The sequence below is a fragment of the Cnephaeus nilssonii genome (assembly GCF_951640355.1).
Source record: "Cnephaeus nilssonii genome assembly, chromosome: 7".
NCBI classification, from domain to species: Eukaryota; Metazoa; Chordata; class Mammalia; order Chiroptera; family Vespertilionidae; genus Cnephaeus; species Cnephaeus nilssonii.
Genome location: NC_137078.1, coordinates 50,573,382 through 50,596,061, shown reverse-complemented (window position 1 = coordinate 50,596,061; position 22,680 = coordinate 50,573,382). Strand labels below are relative to the sequence as shown.

Below are 22,680 nucleotides of genomic sequence, written 5' to 3'. Positions count from 1 at the left end.
AAGAAAGTACAGACATAACTTCGGAGTGAGAAGGGCCAAGCTCCAAACTGCAAGGATGTTTACCTTGCAGGAGCAGAATGTTACAGGATTACAGGGCAGGAGGAATAGGGAAACTGAGACAGAAAAGTTAAAACAAGGCCAAACAGTGTGGGCAATTTACAGCCAGCTTGTAACTAACCTATTATCTTCCTCAGCCAAGGACACAGAGCAAATGGTTAAAAAACCTCCCTAATGAGAAAATGCAGGAAGGCAGGGAGAAAGGGAAAAGGGAAAAAAAAGGTCGTTTTACTCCTTAAGCAGAGAATCCAGCAGTCTCAAGGATTGCCAGGTGCTTTTCATGAATTCTGGGAAAGCCACAGCAAAGTAAAAAAGGAACCTTGAGAATTAATCTGTACCAAAATAGCAGAGGAATTTTGAAGTCTATGGACAGGAGGGTGTATGATGCCTCTGACCCCCACTCAACTTGCTCTTCATATTCGAACCTAAGAACCTGTCTGTGCTTCATGAGCCAGATATATAAGTTTGCTTGCTTTGCTTTTGCTTTTTCAATAAAGGTGCATGTTTAATTGCTTTAATAAATTGGCTTTTCACAAGGCAGTCAGGGTCTCATATAAATGCATTTATATGAGAAGACAAGGATGAAGGTTGGGGACAGCCCTCTCCCACTGACTCAGGGGGCTGTCCTGTCTGGTAACACCTCTCTGGTGTCATTGAGAGGTGCCTGTAAAAGTAGCAATGACATACAATTTAGTGCTAAAAAATATGAGCTATTAAGCCATTAAAGGGCATGGAGGAAACTTAAATACATATTACTAAGTGAAAGATGTCCATCTGAAAAGGCTATAAACTATATGATTCCAAATATATGACATTCTGGAAAAGGAAAATCTGTGGAAACAGTAAAAGAATTACTGGTTGCTAAGAGTTAGGGGGAGGGAGGGATGAATATGAAGAGCACAGAGGATTTTTAAGGCAATAAATCTATTCTGTATGATACTCTCTAATGGTAGATATATGTCATTATATATTTGTCACAACTCATAGACTGTACAAGTCAAGAGTAAACTCTAATGTAAACTATGGACTTTGGGAGATAATGATGGGTTAATTTAGGATCATAAAGTATAGAAAATGCACCACTGCAGGAAAGGTTGTGCATGTGTGGGGACAGGAAATACATGGGAACTCTGTACTTTCCACTAATTTTGCTATGAACCTGAAAGGGCTCTAAAAAAATAATGTTTATCTATAACAATCCTCTCTAATAAAAGAGTAATATGCAAATTAACCATCATTCCGCTACATAAGCCACACCCACCAGCCAAGCCACGCCCACCAGCCAATCAGGGCGAGTATGCAAATTAACCCCAACCAAGATGGCTACCAGAAGGGAGGCTTGGGTTTCCCCGGCAACAGAGGAAGCCAAGCTTTCCACACACACTGGCGGGTCCAGGCCTCCACTCAAGGATACAAAGTTTCAATTATAGAAGGTAAACAAATCCAAATGGTGGCAGCCACGGAGCTGGAAAGAGTGGGAGGCTTGGGTTTCCCAGGCAATGGAGGAAGCTAAGCTTTCTGCACACCCTGGCCGGCCCAGGCCCCCGATTAAGGCTACAAAGTTTCAATTATAGAAGATACATCAATCCCAAGAGAAATGGCTGCCGGCCACGGAGCGAGCAGGAGGCTTAGCTCCACTCCAGGCTACAAAGTTTCAATTGTAGAAGGTAAATAAATTCCAGATACCAGGGCCTCTGCTTGGGTTGCCAGGGGCGTGGCCAGCCTGCAAACCACCACAGGCCCCTCGCCCAGGCCTCTCCACACCCCAAGAGAACCCCACCCTGATCCAGGACACCCTTCAGGGCAAACCAGCTGGCCCCCACCCATACACCAGGCCTCTATCCTATCTAATAAAAGAGTAATATGCAGATTGACCATCACTCCAACACACAAGATCAAAATAGCTGCCCCTATGTGGTCAAAGATCCTGCCCCCATGTGGACACAAGATGACCACCACAAGATGGCCAGCAGGGGAGGGCAGTTGGGAGGGACCAGGCATGCAAGGGAAGGCAGTTGAGAGGGACCAGGCCTGCAAAGGAGGGCAGTTGGAGGCGATCAACCCTGCAGAGGAGGGCAGTTAGGGGTGACTGGCCGGCAGAGGAGGGAAGTTGGGGGCAAACAGGCTGGCAGGGGAGCAGTTAGACATCAATCAGGCTGGGATAGTAGTGGTTAGGGGGTGATCAGGCTGGCAGGCAGAAGCAGTTAGGGGCAATCAGGAAGGCAGGCAAGCGAGCAGTTGGGAGCCAGAAGTCCTGGATTGTCAGAGGGATGTCCAGTGGGATCAGGCCTAAACAGGCAGTTGGACATCCCTCGAGGGTTCCAAGATTGAAGAGGGTGCAAGCTGGGCTGAGGGACACCCCCCCCCCACTCCCGTGCACGAATTTCGTGCACTGTGCCTCTAGTAAAAGCATAATATGCTAATTAGACCGGACATCCTTCTGGATGACCTTCCGGATGAAGCCGCGGCAGCAGGGGCGAAGCCCCTTGCAAGAATTTTGTGCATCAGGCCTCTAGTTAACTATAAAAAAGAGAAGTGATTATGTGAAATATGATACAAAATAGAGGTTCCTGAAAGCAATATTTCCATATTTATATTATAAATAATGCAGGTATAATCATTTTATCCACAATAAAAAATCTTTTTTGTTTTATTATGTAAATAAACATGATTTCTGATTAGATAAAAAGAAAAACTATCAGAAAAAAAGGAATAATTACCTAACATTCTGACATTTAAATAGCACTATAAAAATATTGATAATGCTCTCATGTATTTGCCATGCATAAGTATTATAATTAAAGAAACTAGAAGCACCCATCAGAAAGGATATATGCACCCCCATATTCATAGCAGTACATTTTACCATAGCTAAGATTTGGAAACAGCATAAGTGCCCATGAGCGAATGAGTGGATTAAAAAACTGTGGTACATCTACACAATGGAATACTACGCCACTATAAAAAGGAAGGAATTCTTATTATTTGCAACAGCATGGATGGAACTGGAAAGCATTATGCTAAGTGAAATAAGCCAGTCAGAGAGAAATAAATATCACATGATCTCACTCATTTGTGGAATATAATGAACAGTATAAACTGATGAACAAAAATAGATCCAGAGACAGAAAAGCATCGATTAGACCGTCAAACCTCAGAGGGAAGGTAGGGGAGGGTGGGGGTAAGGGTGAGAGATCAACCAAAGGACCTGTATGCATGCATATAAGCCTAACCAATGGACACAGACAACAGGGGGATGAGGGCATGCATGGGGGGGATGGAGTGGCAATGGAGGGATAAGTACACATATGTAATACCTTAATCAATAAAGAAAAATAAATTTAAAAAAATAAAAATAAAAACCATGAATGAATAGCTGATTTATATATACCAAAAAAAAAAAGTTAGGTTACATTTTTGAACCTTTATTAAAAATTACTGTATAATATAGTAAAATACCAAAAGTTCATCAGGTTTAAAAAATAAATCTATAAACCTTCAGTAAAATATATTTAGTAATAATTGATGGAAAGGATTCACAGGAGAATTATATTTGAGAAAATTTTATTTTGTTTTACAAAAACATGGCAAGATTTTAGTAATGAGAAAAATGAATCTTTGGAAGGAAAAATCAATAAAATATGCTAGAATTAAACCAAATCAACAGTTCTAAAGCAAGTCTTACCTTAGTATAGGTAACTGCCATATTAGATTATATCTGGTGTTTCCAGGAACTATGCAACGCCATAAAGGAATACAAGATGTAAACACTCGCCGTTTGAGAAGTGGCGCCAAATAAGAGATCCCTTCCACAGAAATTCGATTGGATGGCTCTATTGATCCCTTTCCTCATTTTGCTGATGACTAGGGAGAACATATGCACTCTCTCTAGAAGTGTCAAGACAAAGGGTGTGATGTTTCCTGACCAACACTTTCTAACCTCTTTCATTCTTTCTGTTCCTTCCTAACAAAATATGACTAAACCAGCTTAAGGAAGTGTCAGATAAGAGAGTGTGGGTGGGTGGAAAGGGAACCACTAAGCTGCCTCAGAGATAAATATATAACAAATTGCTCCTCCCCCACCCCCTGAACCTCTTTCCTTTTGGCTCCAATGGGTGTGACTTTTTCTCATACATTATCCCTTCTAAAATTCATGGTTGCAATTTAGGAAATAAGTAAAAAGAGACTATTCGAGCTAACAAAGAATAGATAAAAAAGAATATCATATAGTCTAGCCCAGACTACTAAAAAATTACAATGAAATTTTAGGTCAAAGCCCCAGTTAGAAACTGCTTTGTTTACTATTATTCCTTGTACATATCTTCTCCTTGGTATCCTTTAAGGAAAAGTGTTGATTATGCCAAAGCAGATTTCAAATAATCTCAGCAAAATCAATAATAATCTAGATTTAGTTTCTAGATTTCCCTGAAAGCCATTATAATAATATACAGGTTTCCCTAAAATATAGAATTATGGTGGTTTATGTTAACCTATTCTACAAGAGATGCAACCATCATTTGACCAATAACTATAAGTCTTATATAAAAATAACATTTCTAGTGATTATTTCAGATCCTTAATTTCTTCCATTCTGACCAAGTTTTTCAGAGTCCTTCCTCTTGGCTCCTGATATTTGGTTCTATATCTCATTTAAAGTTTATTCTTGCACCATAAACTCTGGTGTTTCCATGAACTTCTGGTTTTGAAGCACAACGTTTATTGAATGAATGCAACTTGAACTTACTCCTCTGACTCTTTCAATGAATATAAGAAGTTGTGAACCCTTTAGACCAGGGGTCCTCAAACTTTTTAAACAGGGGGCCAGTTCACTGTCCCTCAGACCGCTGGAGGGCCAGACTATAGTTTAAAAAAAACTATGAACAAATTCCGATGCACACTGCACATATCTTATTTTGAAGTAAAAAAACAAAACGGCAAAAACACCTGCATGTGGCCGGCGCCGTAGTTTGAGGTCGCCTGCTTTAGACAAACCCTTCATCCCAAAATAGAAGCAGATTCAGCCATTGATCACTTTTACTAAATACTAAAACTTGAATTCTGTTCTTGACTAATCATTTTTCATTACTTTGAAAAGGTCATCTTTTTGTAAAATGAGCTCCTGATATTAAATGGCAATCTTTTCTCACCTCCTCCCTTTTACCTACTCCCTAACTCAAAGTTATTGGATCCTAGGTTCTCTTAAGCATTGTAGGGTATCAATTATCTCAGTATAGTTTTTAATGAACCAAGCTCCAAGTCACTAAAGATTAGATATATTAGCAATAAAAACAGTTAAAGCATAAGTGAGCTGAAGAGGGGAGTACAAATAAAACCAGCAGAAGATGGAACAACAATTTTATACAAAGTATTCGGAGATAAATCTTATAATTAAAGTTCATTTCAATTACTTTAAGAAATTAAGCTGAAGATAACTTCTATAATGTTCTATGAATGAGAGATATACACAATGAAAAAGCATAGAACAATGTATATATTTATAAAATATAAATAAATAGTTGTTAATAAAAATGACATTAATAATGATGTTAGCATCAATAACACCAATGAACTTTAGAAATTTCTCAAAATAATTAACATATTTTTCCAAAATATTCATAACATTCAAAACACTTCTAAATCCCAATATATAATGATATATTCTATATAACTGCATAGATATTATATAATATCCTATCTAATAAAGAGGGAATATGCTAATTGACCCTCATGCCATCGCAAAGATGGCGGCGCCCACAGCCAATAAGGAGGGAATATGCTAATTGACTGCCCCGCCCTCAAAGATGGTGGTGCCCACAGCCAGTAAGGAGGGAATATGCTAATTGACTGCCACGCCCTCAAAGATGGCAGTGCCCACAGCCACAAGATGACAGCGCCCAGTCCCCTCAGCCATGCCGGGGTGGCAGGGGCATGGCAAGGCCATTACGCGCACCTGCCTCCAGAGTCCCCCATTCCCTTCAGCCCCCCAGCCCCCAAGGGCTTGCCCGAGATGCAGGCAAGCCTCGAATGGCAGCTGCCCAGCCGCCCAGAGCCACCTGAGGCTCAGGTAACCAAGGCTGGCCAAGGATTGCGCTGCCAGCAGTGGTAGCAGCAGAGGTGTGATGGGGTGTCGCCTTCCCCTGATCGCTGGGTCGCCACCTGCCCCTATGAGAGGGGGCAGGCCAGACTGAGGATCCCCCTCCAGTGCATAAAATTTTATGCATCAAGCCTCTAGTAACCTTTATAATATGAATATTTTACTCCTATTGATGCCCATAATAGTCACTTGCCATAACATAACCTACATCTATGTATATGAATATATAAATATATGGATACGTGTGTATGTATATGGATATGTGTGTCTTTCTAAACATATATATATATATATATATATATATATATATATATATATATATATCCAAATTGGTTATCATCATATCCAAATTGGTTACAATATTCAGTGAAAGACTCCTCTGTTTAAAGCATATAAAAAGCAAGTGTCATGCCTAAAATAAGTAAGTTTATATTCTACATAGAGGGCCAAAAGACACTTCACATGAACTTTATAGTTTAATAAAGCATGCTGTCATCTGGGGCAAATTAATATAGTTGGCAGTGAGTGCTCATGAGGGAAAAGTTTTGAGTAGGATGCCTTTGCCTTTTAAAACTATGTTTTTATTCAATGAATAACTTGTGAGATTTAAGGGCTTGAGGATATCTCTGTGCTATATTTAGAACACATGTCCTCAATTACATTGAAATCAGACTAATGGCAGCCTAGACCTTTTTGTAGACCCTCCTAATAATTTTACTATAATAAAAATATTTGTAGCTTAGGCTACTCAGGAAAAGTCCACACATAAAAAAGTTTATCACAAACACAGTGCTTTACAAATTATAAAAAGTTCATTTTTGTTCATTATACTATAACTAGTAGCCCATTTGCAGGAAGAATCCTGCAAGCGGCCACTGTGGCCGCGTGCACTGCTGCTGCCGCTGCCGATGCGGGCGCCGCACCTCCACCCACGCTCTGCTGCCGCCCTCCCCGCTCCGCCCTGCCCTGCCCTGCCCCGCCCGGGCTTTCCCTCTGGCAGCCACCTTGCTTCCCGCTTTTCCTCCCTCTTCCTTCTAAGTTGTCTTCAGTCTTCACTCCTCTCTCCCTCCGCGTATGCAAATTAACCACTATCTTTGTTGGATAATTTGCATACTCACCCTGATTGGCTGGTGGGCGTGGCTCGGGCTGATGGGCGTGGTTTGGGCGTAGCGAAGGTGCGGTCAATTTGCATATTACTATTTTATTAGGTAGGATATTGTCTTCATTTCTACCATTACCTAATGTCCAAGTCAAAACAAAAAGCATAAACTCTGGTGTCAGGAGACCTGAAGATAAGTCCCAGCAATGTTACTTAACTGTGTAGCTTTGGTAAATTAACAAACTCCTCTGAGACTTAGTTTTCCTGTTTATAAAAATGAGATAAAAATACCTATCTTACAGTGTTGTGGAAAATAAATTACATATTACATGAAATATATCCAGTGCAGTGCCTGGTACACAGCAGGCACTCAATAAATATGCTTCTATTTCCACTGTGTCCTCAAAGCAGTACATAATTTAAAATCAAATAGTGAATTAATATTATGCCATATGTGGAATTATCAGCCTTTAATAAACTACATATTTATATTTTAAACTACTAAGAAGTAATTTTATACTACTATTAATATCTACTTATATTCATAAGAGAAATATATACACAAAGCATAAATTATAAAATGGTCATGATAAGTGTAATTAATATATCACAAAATTACATTTGTACTACATTATTATATGACTTTTCTCACATCAAGAAAATCACAAGTAGAATATTAACAATATGATACAATGTATTTTCCTTAAAATGTTACAAAAATTATAATTATAGTATCTTCAATAAAAATATTTCAAAGAAAAGTAATAAATTCATTTGACTTACATGTTTCCTTCGTGCAAGCTTTCCTGTTATATTTGTTTCAGGCTTAATAATGAGATCCTTAAAAACCTTATTTTCATATCTTCTGTGTTTGTAAGTCCATTTTGTTTTACATTCACTAATAAATTTTCCTTGACGTTTTTTACGCAAAAACAAGGGGCTGAATAATAAAGGAGGAAAGTAGTCATTTAGTATTTTAACCAAAATAAAGAGAAGGAAAATACATCTTAGAAAACATGGTGGTAAATTTAATGTAATATTTATTTTAATAATACATTATACTATTTAGGCACTAAGATTTTCCATCAACATTCATTATGAGATAAATGAGTGATGAGAAATCTGTGGTGACTTGAATCCATAAACAATTCTATACTTATATCTGACTCCACATTTTATGATATAACTAGAGGCCCAATGCACGAAATTTATGCAAGAGTAGGCCCTCGCAGTTGCGGCTGCCTCGGCCCTCACAGCCCCTGCTGCCTTGCAGCCCCACCCCCCACCACTGTCTTTCCAAAAGGTCCTCTGGAAGGTCATTCTGTAAGTTTGTTCTGCCAACCGGTCTAATTAGCATATTAGCTCTTTATTATATAGGATGAAAGAAAGAACATGACTAAATTATCTAGAAAAATATAAGGTAACCTATCTTTATTTTTCCTTTCCAGTGAAGAAGTTATTTTTATTTCCATCTAGGAAAATTACTGTAGAGTAGTAGTGTTCAACAGAATATAATGTAAGCCACAAAATAATTTAAAATTTTCTATATAAGTCCCACTTTAAAAAGATTGAAAGAAATAACTGAGGCTAACTTTAATATTATGGTTTATGTAAATATTACCTGATAAATTGATTAAACAAACTAATATCATACTAAGTAGTGAAGTTTTTTAATGTTATAAACTTCCAGCCTTTTGCAAAAGTTTTTTCTCTGATCCCAAAAGAGTTCTTCTTAGCTGTCTTTCCTCCTAGTTCTCTTTGGTCAACTTCAAGATGGTTTACAGTTCTCTTAACTATCCTATCTAATAAAGAGGAAATATACTAATTGACTATCACACCCTCACAAAGATGGTGGCACCCACAGCCAATAAGGAGGGAATATGCTAATTGACTGTCACACCCTCAAAGATGGCAGCGCCCACAGCCACAAGATGGTGGCACCCAGTCTCCTCAGCCCCACCGGGGACTGGGCACCAGGGACTGAGTCCCCTAGTCCCCTCAGCTCCCCCAGCTTCCCAGGGCCAGCCCAAGGCACAGGCAAGCCTCAAATGGCGGCTGCCCAGCCGACACCTGAGGTGCAGGCAAGCCTCGAATGGCGGCTGCCCAGCCGACATCTGAAGTGCAGGCAAGCCTCAGGTGGCAGCTGCCCAGCCACCCAGGGCCGCCTGAGGCTCAGGTAACCAGGGCTGGCCAAGTCTTGCACTGCCGGCAGTGGCAACAGCAGAGGTGTGATGGGGGCATCGCCTTCCTCTGATCGCCAGGTCGCCTCCTGCCCCCGAAGGCTCCTGGACTGTGAGAGGGGGCAGGCCAGGCTGAGGGACCCCCACTCCACTGCATGAATTTTCATTCACTGGGCCTCTAGTGTATAATATAATTATACTTGTTCTCTACTTGCTGAGAACACTGGTGATCAGAGCTCTACTATTCTCTGCCTTTTGAACTGGGTGAGAGCTTCTGCCCTACAAGTAAGAGCTGAGAAGAGGAGGAGAGCCCAAGACCTCTTAGCTACTCTTGCCTAGATTAGATTTTCTAAGATATTTTTCAATTTACTTTTGTAAAGGGTCAGATATAGAGAAATTTCTCAAAATATTGTTAAAAACCATAGAGAAATCAGCTGGCAATTAGTGGAGGCTATTAACAGTTGTGATGTCAAAGGTTTCAAAGAGCTTAACAGAGAAATCAGAAAAAGAGATAGTTAAAGAGAGCCCTGCTACAACCACTATCACCCCAAGGGTGGCTGCGCCCGGCCAAGGGTGTGCACGCTAAGAAGCAGTATCACAGGCTGCTCAATGTGGGGGGAATAGACTTCACTAAAATAGTCCACCTAGTCATTAAATAAATTAACAAGCAAAAAAATGCATCCTGGGTGAAGAGATCAGTATCCAGAGTTGTTACAATATGCTATCTAAAATGTCCAGTTTTCAACAAAAAACTATGACAGGCAAAGAAAGACAAAAGTGTAAACTAGACAGATAAAAAGAGCAGGCCTTTGGAACTGCTTTTGAAAGGGCACAGATGATAGACAAAACAGATAAAGGCTTCAAAGCAGCTATTATAAATATGCTTAAAGGAAATAAACCTTAAATAAGTAAAGAGAGGAATAATAATGATGTCTTCTCAAATACAGATTATTCATAAAGACACATAAATTACTAAAAAAGAACCAAATGAAAATTCTGCGATTAAAAAGTACAATAACTGAAAATGTTTGCATAAGTAGTTCAACAGCAGATTTTAATTGGTAGAAAGAAATCAGAAATTTTGAAAAGGTTGATAAAAATTATGCTGACAGAGAGAAAGATATTGAAGACAAGTTATTAGACCCACAAAGAAATCTGGAGTATCATTAAGTCCACCAACATAGGGATAATGAAAGTAACAGATAAAAGAAGAGAGAAGAAAATAAATATATATATTAGAACTAATGTCTAAAACTGTCTGAAATCTAAAGAAAACATTAATCTATAAATCTAAGGGCTCAACAAATTATCCTACCTAATAATAGACAAATATGCAAATTGACCATACCTTCGCTACGCCCAAGCCACGCCCACCAGCCAAGCCACGCCCACCAACGAATCAGGACGAATATGCAAATTACCCCAACAAAGATGGCGGCTAATTTGCATATCTAGACAGCATAGAAAGAAGCCAAGAGCTGCAGAAGGGTGCAAAGCTGCGGAGAAGCAAGCAAGCTGGGGGGAGGAGAAGGGAGGAGTGGAGGCGGGGCCGGGGGAGAAGGGAAAAGCAGGCAGGCTGGCAGAGAAGGCGGGGCGGGGGAGAAGGGAGGAGCGCAGGCGGGGCCGGGGGAGAAGGGAGGAGCGGAGGCGGGGCCGGGGGAGAAGGGAGGAGAGCGAGCGGGCTGGCGGAGAAGGCGGGGTGGGGGACAAGGGAGGAGAGCAGGCAGGGCAGGGTAGAGTGCAGCAGGAAACCCTATTGCAGGATTTTTCCTGCAACGGGAACGCTAGTAAAAAGAATAAGTGCAAAGATCCACATTCAGACACCTCATAGTAAAACTATTAAAATCCAAAACAAAGAAAGGAAATTTTGAAAAAAGCAAGAGAAAATGACTAGTTCTTAGTTATTCTATTAAATGTGATAATCAGATCCAATTATTAAAGCTTTAGTTCAGGCATGATCTCCTAAAAGTATTCTCTGACATTTCATAAGCAAAGTTAATTACATCTACATCCAGTCTACTCCAAGAAAATGATTCATTATAATGAGACTTTCTGATTTTGTTTAATAAACTGTCCTTTGAAGTAGGTAGTCAAAATGCATAGGTCACAGACACAAAGGTTGCTGTTAGAGTAGCTTAAATGCAAGTGCCATGTGTTGCATGTGATTTGTTTTGAACTATATATTTCTAAAGGAGACTTGTTTCTGGAATGGCAACAAAGGCTTAAGAGAGTCAGAACTGTCCTCATCTGAAAGAGAAGGCAGACAGGAGTGATCCTGCTATGAGAGCTTGAATCATCAGGGCATGGTACCCAGGAAACAAGACTATTATTACATTTCCTGAATTCTGTTTATGGATGTGCTGCTCCTGCCCCAAGTGCAGGAAGAACCACACAAGGTTAGAATGAGTCTATTCACCTCTGTAAGCCATTAGTTTGCTAATGAATCTAATGAGGACAAGAAGATGGTACTAAAGCTTGCTTGTGTATCTATGTAGAAGCTCACTCATTTTGAAAGAAAACAATCATACAAAATATTCTGCTTCTCATACCACTTCAAAAGTGAAAAACTAGTTTCTAAAAAGACTAAGATATGTTTATTTTTTTATTCTGAGTTTCAAAAAAATCAAAACATTTTGTAAAGTGTTAGTAAAATTAAAATTATTATGTGTAAACTTAAAAAAATAAATTATTCAGTCTAATTCTGACAAGTTAAGTAGAGGCATTATTAAACTCAGAAAGATATTATAAGACTAGATTCAATGTATTTTATTTGTTAAATTATTAAGTTGCTTACACAATCATAAAATATTTTCAGTCATTTAATAATATTTTAACAAAGATTATATTTTTGTTTAGCAAATAGTAGAGGAAAGGACATCTGTGTTCCAAAAGAGTATTAAACTGTATTATTTTAAAGCTGCAAATTTTAGATAACACTAGCTTGAATCTGTACCTTGTCTTTACAGATTATGATTAACGATCCAAACCATATGCAAAGATAGATTTTATTTTAAATTATTTATATCTGGCAAATTCACCTTACTCAAATATTTTCATAGGAATGTTGATCTAAATTTATCATTGAAAATAGGATTTACTTTGAAAAAAATGTGTGCTACTTCTATTTTGATATACCTATTTTCTAAGGTAGGAATTAACTTAATCTTTATTATATATAAATAATGTAGTCACTATTGAACAAAATCAGCATTCAAAATTACATAATTTACTATAAAAAATAGGCTATTATAATTCCTTTTCATAATTCCAAAATAAGGACTAAAAACGTACACTCCATGTAATAGTCAATTACCATCCAAATAATAGATGTATTACTGAAAAGTTGCCTCTAATGCTTTTATATTATGAAATCATGTTAGGTACATTATAAAATTCTTATAAAGAAAATATTTTATGTGGATAATTTGAAATGAGGCTAATAATTTCCTGCATCATATACATTTTGACATTACTATGTTGAGTATTATTTGATAATTCATACCCATTTAAAAACTAGTAGAGGTTTAATAGTGTATGTTAAAAAAATGCATTCATAGATGTTAATGTTCAAAGATTTTGTCTTAGAATCAACTATGACCTATTTATTCTTTACCCTTTCAGGGGACCTTCAAGTTAGTAAATCTTTTATTTATGTATGTATGTATGCATGTATGTATGTATATATGTATGTGTATATGTATCTTTATTGTTGAAAGTAATACAGATGTACCTTTTTTTTCCTCCATTGACCTCTTCTAGCCTCCCCACCCTGCCCCAGGCCTTCACCATACTATTGTATTGTCTGTGTCCATGGGTTATGCATATATGAATATAAGTTCTTTGATTAATCACTCCCCACCCACCCTCCCATCCCCACCTTCCCTCAGAGATTCATCAGTCTCTTCCATGTTTCTATGTCTAAGGAACTATTTTGTTCATAAGTTTATTTTTTCTTTAGATTCCACATATGAGTAAGATCATGTGATACTTGTCTTTCTCTGAATGACTTATTTTGCTTTAGCATAATAGTCTCCAGGTCATAAATCTTGTTTGTTCTCTTTTTCCCCTAGTAAGTTGCCCTTTAGTTTGATGAACCAACTGGTAGCTCAGTTGCAACCTATAGTCTAATTCCCTAGATTATAATCAACATTTTTTTTCTTTCACAGGGAGTCTTATTTGCAAACATTTGTCATGATTCCAGGATATTCATATATCAAATAATTATGGGGCAATTAACAATATAGATTTCAAAGTTAGTTATATCATGTTACCTACAACAAATTTCTGTAGTTTTATTTATGCACTTTTATCCTTCATATAAATTTTATAGTTCAGGAAAATTAAATTGATATTTTTCTAGCAACCTAAAAATTAGGGGAAAAAGTTTTTCTTGCTTTCTTGAGCACAGCTCCAAGCAAAGTTTAAATTCAACTCAAAAACTAGTAACATACATAACAAAACCAGCAATGAAATTATCCATCACATCAAAATTCAATTAAAATAGAAATTTTATCCTTGTGTTTTGCATAGTCTTCTATATCAGGATCAAAAACTTTTTCCATAAAGAGCCAGAGAGTAAATATTTTAGGTTTTTGCAGTATATATTTGGGTATGTTGCACACTCTTCTATATATTTATAATTCTTTAAAAATATAAAAAAGCATTCTTCTTGTGTAACAAGCCATGTTGGATTGTGCCCACAAGCTGAATTTTGTAAAACCTTGATCTATACCATATTCTGAAACATACACACACACAAACACAAACATTTTTTCTCCCATTCTACCTTATAGAAATTTGGAGAAGAATAGAAAACAAGTGCATATATACATATTTGGATATAGATTTATACATATACAAACTTAATTGTGAATTAAATTTAAAATAAGAAATTTGTAACTTACAAAAATATTCTAGAGATCCTAGAAAACATATTAGTCTTGCTTATTATAATAATACTAAAGGCCTGGTACATGGATTTGTGCACCAGTGGGGTCCCTCAGCATAGCCTGTGGGGATCAGGCCAAAATCGGCAGTCCAGCCGAAACCGGTTTGGCTCAGTGGATAGAGCATCGGCCTGCGGACTGAAAGGTCCCAGGTTCGATTCCAGTCAAGGGCATGTACCTTGGTTGTGGGCACATCCCCAGTAGGGGGTGTTCAAGAGGCAGCTGATCAATGTTTTTCTCTCATTGATGTTTCTAACTCTCTATCCCTCTCTCTTCCTCTCTGTAAAAAAAATCAATAAAATATATATTTTAAAAAAAAGAAAGAAAAAGAAAAACAATGAATAACTTAAAAAAAAAAAATCGCAGTCCAAAGCCACCTGCTGCTCCTCCTGCTGCTCCTGCTGATCCTGGCCCCACTGTGACTGCCACTGCTGCTGCTTGGTAGGCTCGCTGCCCCTCCGCTGTGGTCTCCGGGCTGCGGCGGCCAGCCATGATCCCTGCGTCTGGTGCCCATCGATCAGCTGAGTGGCACTTCAGCTGTGAGAACACACTGACCACCAGGGGGAAGCTCCTGCATTGAGTGTCTGCCCCCTGGTGGTAAGTGTGCATCATAGCGACTGGTCATTCGGTCGCTTAGGCTTTTATATATATAGATGGCTATGCAAACCAAAATGAATTTAATGTACATTTAGTGAAGCTGCATAGTACCTGAAGACCCTGCCATTCTGGCTACCTGTATTGATATATTGTTATCTCCAATGTATGCTTGACTTAAGGGAACAGATACTTCCTTTTTCATTTTCCTAAGAGCTAAGACATTGTCATATATCTTAGCATCAGCCTATTTAATGCTTTCTCCCTGAATTTATATTTTTTTAGGAATAATCCAAAAGCCCAAGGACAACTGCAGCAGAATGACAAGGTGTCATAAGTTAGTAAATGGAAGCTCCCTAAGCAAGCTCTGTCTCTGGTGGAGTCATGGTTCTGCATTGCCTCTCATTGCTACTTATTTCTCAAGTCCAATTATTGTGTCTTCCTGAATATTCTGTGAGTTTCCAGGATAAACCTCTAACAAATTACATTATTCCCTCAGTCATTTAGAGTTAGCTTCTATTGTTTGCAGATAAGAACTTGAGGGATGTCCGACTGCCCTCTCACAATCCAGGACTGCTGGCTCCCAACTGCTCGCCAGCCTGCCTTCCTGATTGCCCCTGCTTCTGCCTGCCAGCCTGATCAGCCCCTAACCACTCCCCTACCAGCCTGATTGATGCCTAACTGCTCCCCTGCCAGCCTGTTTGCCCGTAATTGCCCTCCCCTGCAGGCCTGGTCACCCCTACCTGCCCTCCCCTGCAGGCTTGATCTCCCCCAACTACCCTCCCTTACAGGCCTGGTCCCTCCCAACTGCCCTCCTCTGCTGGCCATCTTGTGGTGGCCATCTTGTGTCCATATGGGGGCACCCATATTTGACCACATGGGGGCAGCCATCTTGTGAGTTGGAGTGATGGTCAATCTGCATATTACTCCTGCTTTCTCTGTGGCCACAGCCATCTTGGTTGGGTTAATTTGCATACTTGCTCCTGATTGGCTGGTGGGCGTGGCTTGTGGGTGAAACAGAGTGATGGTTAATTTGCATATAACTCTTTTATTAGATAGGATAAAGAGTTTGGGGAGCTATTCCACTACTAAAATAAATTCCTTAGTTTTCTTTGTATTATCTTTGTATTAAATAAGTAAATGTAGTACTTTCTCTTCTTTTCATCTACCTTTTTTTTTTACTAATCCTCAGTTTGTCTCTTATAGTATCTATTAAATAATTATATTTATCTCACATAATTGCTGTGAGGATTGAGTGAGCTAATTATATTTAAAACTTTAAACATGAAAAAAGTATATTGCAGTAAAAATAATTTAGTAAGAGTAAAGTCACATGTTATTTTTGTAAAGTAATATACAAAGCTACTGTACCATTATATAAGATGTCTGCCTTCCGCCTGCTCGCCAGTCCCCAGTCCTGCTCCGCCACCACCCATATTGGTTCCCCGTGGTTCCCTGTTCATCATCCAGCAGTGATTGAAGCCTGCGGGCCGGGATGGGAGCAAGAGGCCATTCTGCCTGCTTGCCAGTCCCCAGTCCTGCCCCGCCGCCACCCACCTTGGTTCTCTGTTCGCCATCCAGCAATGGGAGCCTGCAGGCCAGGTGGAGGGACTGAGAGGTGGTCAATGCACCTCATAGCGACTGGTCGAGCAGTCATTCTGGTCATTACACCATTATGGTCACTGGGCTTTTATTATATAAGATACTATTATATATAGAAAATAATAATTCCACTAGGGTGTTTCTGGTTGATAGTAGTTTATGTATACTTATTGTCAAACAACTTTAATCATTATGATTAACACCTTAAGCACCATGTCAATCACCAGTGACTGACACTATACTTTCTGGAAAGGAAGACAAAACAGGCTTGGCGCTTAACGTGTTAAGCTAATAAGTAAAATTATTGGCAATGTTGGCAACCAGAATTTACATGGTAGAAGAAGGGAAATATAACATGGAAATAAGGGTAAGCAGTGAAGAACCCTCGGTGTTGGGTTAGCATTGGAGGTATCAGTATGTATTCACAATGAAGAAAATAATAATCCATTTTCTATTCAGTCTGGTGAAGTGATCTAGGAACCATGACACCCCAGAACAAGGAACACATCTAGTTCCATGATTTTGGTTTCCAAATACCATTCCCTCGTAAACAGCATAGGGCTCTTTGGAAAATAACTGATTCCAGGGCTGTGGAAAAGAGAGAATACAGCCGAAACCGGTTTGGCTCAGTGGATAGAGCGTCGGCCTGCGGACTCAAGGGTCCCAGGTTCGATTCCGGTCAAGGGCATGTACCTTGGTTGTGGGCACATCCCCAGTAGGGGGTGTGCAAGAGGCAGCTGATCGATGTTTCTCTCTCATCGATGCTTCTAACTCTCTATCCCTCTCTCTTCCTCTCTGTAAAAAATCAATAAAATATATTTAAAAAAATAAAAAAAGAGAGAATACAATTTGGGATATGGCAAACCTGACATTTGCATTTTTAACATACACATTTTCATCTCTTTATGTGTTATCACAAATGTCCTAAACATAAATACATTTCTGTCTCACATTGGACACATAACCTAAATTCTCAACCAAGTTAAATTCTTAATATTTCATCAACAAAACAGAAAATACAGGACAAACTTAAAAGTTCTAATGTATTAAATAATATACAGTGTACTAAAGTATCTAATATGGTACTTGACATATACCACACATTCAATGTTTGTTTCCTAATTTTTTCCATTCTTTTGTCTTTTTTATATCACATTGACCCAACCAATAATCCTCCCTATTACCTCAATAGCTGTCCTTACATAGGTTTAGAAAGCTGCCAATCTAAGCACAACACTTCATTCTAAAAGTAAAAGTGCACCTTCCTCAGACCCCCATGTTAAAATAGTATGACTTTAAAAATAATAACAGTAATCATAATAATTTTCTAAAGTTAGGCAGTATATAAAATTTAAAAGCTATATACAAAATTTCAAGCAGTTTAAGTGAACAAATTTCAAGCAAGGTGCAAAACACTGGGGCATGAGGGACATTTCTCATAGCTAGAAACAGATAGATGAGAACACTGATTGATTGGACCTTTAGGAATCCATAGGCACCTTTCAGGGTAGCTTTATATGTTTCCCAGTTCTTTCTGGTTTTGCTTTCCCATAGATGAATCCAAAAATGCTTTTATGGTTCTAGCTTCCACAGTCTCTCCATTTATTTATGTATCATCTATTAAGCAAATATTTTTGAGCACCTACCATGTATCAAGCATTATGGTGTATGCAGGGATATGGAGTGTGCAGTACATCTGGAGATGTAATTATACAGACATCTGCAAGACAGTATGGTAAGTGCTTGTGATAATAAAGGTATGTGATGACTATTGCATGGGCAAATATCCTAGTCATTTGCCCCTAGCAAATTGGGAGCAATTGAAGGATTTCTAAGTTGATCAATGAAATTACTCAGTGCATGTTTTGGTAAATATAATTGGAAGGGAGAAAGAAATCCAAAGAAACATTTTTCCATGCAGTCTAATAATGCAGAGAGCACAACATATAATAACCACAATAAAGATGATATTTTGGTGAAGGCCTGGGGTAGGGTAGGGGTTGGGAAGAGGGAGGTAAAGGGGGGGGGGGGAAACTGGAGAACATCTGTAATACTATCAACAATAAAATAAAATAAGATATTTTTAAAAGACTGAAGAGATCTTACTACTATTATCTTTACAGTATCATATGAGATAATAAATATAAACATAAGTATATAACATTAATATAAAAATAATAGCTAATAAGAATGCAATATCCATATTTGCCAGGTGTTATGTGCTTTATATACATGATCTCACTTCCCACAAGCAAACTGCTGTTAGCCTCTGATCTCTACCATTTAACATATCAGGAACTCAGACTCAGAGTAGTTAATTAATATGCCTAATGGAACAGCATTTTAAAGAGAGAAATAATCCAAATTTGTCTGTCTTGAACCACTCTGATATATTTTTACTAGTGGCCCAGTACACAGATTTGTGCACATTGAAAGAAAATTAATTAGAAGAAATATTTTAATATCACTATTTGTTCTTTCTCTATAATAGAAGTGTCAACCAAATTCAGGATCGACAATGACAGATCAAAACATGTGCGTGTGACTGGTGCCAGCGAGAACTTCATATGCATTGCGCATGCATGAGTCAACTTAGCCTTTTATAGATATAGAATAAACTTGCTTCACTAGACCTGCTTTCTGATGTAGCTAAACTTTGTTCCAGCCCAGTGAAGCACCCTAACTTCTCTTTCAGGTAATTGTCAGCAACACAGAGGTAAATATCAACATGAAGTAGATTATTATTGTAGATCATGCAGTTAGAACAAAGGGTAAAATATTTAACTGCAGCAGTGTTTGACTATATTCTGTGCAGTGAGAAAACCTAAAGTCATTTTCAAGGTCCACCATTTCTTACATCTTTTCAGTAGGGTCAAGTTTCTAAGCTTTCTAAATCTGTTTTCTGGCTAATGAAAAGAAAATAGAATTCTACCAAGTATCCTATCTACCTACTCCAGGACTTCTGTGAGGATCAAATGAGATGAGGCATGGGAAAATGCTTCACAGACATTTGGTTAAAGTATGAAATGTTTGCACCTGGCTATAAAGCAAATCATATTCCTGGGCTGAAGAAACTGCAAGGAGGCTAGTCGTCACTAGGGAGAGGAAGCCAGATGTTGCTACATGACGTCATTACCCGTTCCCACAGTGACAGTTTCTGGGCTGGGCTGGGCTGTGGATCGCATTTTGCACTATTGGGACTTGGCAACATCGGCTGTGATTTGGTTGGCTGTCACTCTGGGATGGCGGTGGGGCCTGTGTCCCACTTAGGGGAAGCCAAGTGTGGATGCTTGGTCCACGGTGCCAGTGTATGTCATGGCAGCTCCAGTGTTGAGTGTCTGCCCCCTGGTGGTCAGTGCGGTCATAGTGACCAATCAGATGGTTGGACACTTAGCATATTAGCCTTTTATATATATAAATTACAGACATCTCTCCCCACAAATCTTATTCAAATTCTATTCATGCTGAATTTTGAGATACCATTTCCATGCACAAGGTTTTTAATCTAATGTTACATGCATATACAGGAAATCTTGATTCTAAAAGTAAAAAACTCAATTGTAGGGGCATAGCTAAAGATAAGTCCCTTTAATTAGACCTTTATTTCATATAAAACTCACACTAAATTTAAAGAAAGATGAGACAGAAAAAATATTTTAAATAAATATGCACCTGTCAGCAGCTGCCTGATCCTCTTCCACATCTTTTATTCCATATAATTTTACTTGTTTCCACTCTGAGTCCAATTTCTCTCACACTTTTACCTTAGTTTGAAAAGTATATGGAACCTCTTCTTCAGAAGTTGCAGGCACTGTATTATGGTCAGTTTGGCTCCTTGATCCTCATACTTTTCTCTCTCTAAGAGGGCTACTATTATCTATGATTTAGCCATGCAGGCTAATGCAGGAGACCATTCTCTCTGCCTACCACACAATGCTGAATATCATTTCAATGAAACTTCCTAATCTGAGTTGCCCAATTCTGGATCTATTTTAATCCTACCTATATTTCAGGGGGAAATTTCATTTCTATCTTCTGTACTCTTTATCATTTAGCATCTGAAAATAAGCTATAAAAATTTTTCATTTACTTTATCATATGTGTGATGTTTGGCATGACTAATCCTACCTAATAATAGACAAATATGCAAATTGACCATACCTCCGACACACCCACAAGCCACGCCCACAAGCCACGCCCACCATCCAATCAGAGTGAGTATGCAAATTAACCCAAACCAAGATGGCTATAGCCACAGAGAGCAAGGTTTCCTAGGTAACAGAGGAAGCCAAGCTTTCTGCCTGCCCTTGCCAGGCCTAAGCCTCCACTCAAGCTACAAAGTTTCAATTATAGAAAGTAAACAAATTCAAACAAGTGGCGGCAGGATGGAGCTTGAGAGAGCAGGCCAGGGTTGCCGCCGGCAACAGGGGAAGCAAAGCTTTCCACATACCCTGGCTGGGCCCACCCGCTTAAGGCAACAAAGTTTCAATTATAACCCCAACAGAAATGGCTGCTGGCCTTGGAGGGAGCCCCAGGCTTGGCTCCGCTCCAGGCTACAAAGTTTCAATTGTAGAAGGAAAATAAATTCCAGATACCAGGGCCTGCGCTTGGGTAGCTAGGGGGTGTGGCCGGCCTGCAAACCACCACAGGCCCCTCGCTCAGGCCGCCCCAAGCCCCAAGGGAACCTCCACCTGATCCGGGACACCAGTGGGATCGGGCCTAAATGGGCAGTCGGACATCCCTCGAGGGGTCCCATATTGGAGAGGGTACAGGCTGGGCTGAGGGACAACCCCCCTCCATGCATGAATTTCATGCACCGGGCCTCTAGTATATATATATAAATTGATGACAGAATACCCTATCTTGTCTCCCCAAGTTCAGTGTTCAGAGATTCTGCCAAGAAAGGTGTTCCTCTATTTGCAAATGTCAGCTACTGGAAACAAATGCAAGGAACAAAGAGAAAGAAAAATACAATTAACCAAAATACAATGTAGATTGATATGGTAGCAGATGTTTCACCAAAATTATCTTCACATTCAAACAAAATATGAAATCCTCATATATGTTTCATGGTTTATATTTCTATTTCATCCCATTACATGAGGGAATTCAGTATGTTTTAGATTGTTGCTTTTTAATTTAAGAGAAACGACTATAGAATTACTCAATTATTAATTAATAAAAACTTTATTACTTATATACATATATAGTCAATTCTTTTTAAAAAAGGAAAAGTATCAAATTTTTATTATGCCAAATATTATAAGATATTACTATAAAGTCTGTGGTGTGTTCCTTAAAACTAATTCAAGTAATCAATAAAGTACCATTTTAATAGGAATGCAAAAATGAGTATTATTGGACAAATGCCTTTTTATCATTGATTTTCTTAACATCTTAGTTTAATATTCAAATAGTAGAGAAAATAAAACATACCTCAAATGTTTTCTAACTAGAAAACCACGTATCCATCTTTGAATAATCAAAACTGGTGAATTATGAGCCATGATTTCATTTATTTTTGAAATAACAAATTTGATGTTATTAGTTTCATCCTCATAGGTTGATCCCTGTATAAAGAAAATATGTTTAATAATTATATTTTATGAAATTATTTCCAAAAGACACTTTAAACTCGGTACTCTCTTGGTAGAAACTACTAACACATTCACAGGTATCTTAAAGGCACAGCAGTTGAATAATATACATTTTCACATATATTTTATTAGATCAGTAAATCAAGATTTAGTAGCACCGAATAACTTCAATTCTCTAACAAAATGCAAGATCCATGATGATAACTTCCTCTATTCTCTAGATCAGTGATGGGCAACCTTTTGAGCTTGGTGTGTCAAACTTCGCCAAAAAACTGAGCATAACTCGGGTAGTGTGTCACTTTGAGGAAAAAACATTATTTCGCAAATGTTTCATCCTCAGCATGAAACATGCCATGTCATCAGAAATGGCTATGCGTGTCAGTGCTGACACGCGTGTCAGTGCTGACACGCGTGTCATAGGTTCACCATCACTGCTCTAGATTCTTCTCCCAATCTGATAGCATAGATATCAACTTTGACCAAAGTATCTCAACCTCTGAAAAGTAGTTAC

At 38.6% G+C, this 22,680-nt stretch overlaps 1 protein-coding gene across 1 annotated transcript in view; it reads right to left on the bottom strand.

The window, feature by feature from the left end:
- Positions 1–22,680, bottom strand: part of LRRIQ3 (leucine rich repeats and IQ motif containing 3) — a 93,193-nt gene that overhangs the window by 55,392 nt on the left and 15,121 nt on the right. Inside the window, exons 4-5 of the mRNA XM_079777686.1 lie at positions 22,009–22,142; positions 8,034–8,190 (exon numbers count right to left, since the gene is read on the bottom strand). Coding sequence (XP_079633812.1) covers positions 8,034–8,190; positions 22,009–22,142 — 291 coding nt within the window. The remainder of the gene's footprint in view (positions 1–8,033; positions 8,191–22,008; positions 22,143–22,680) is intronic.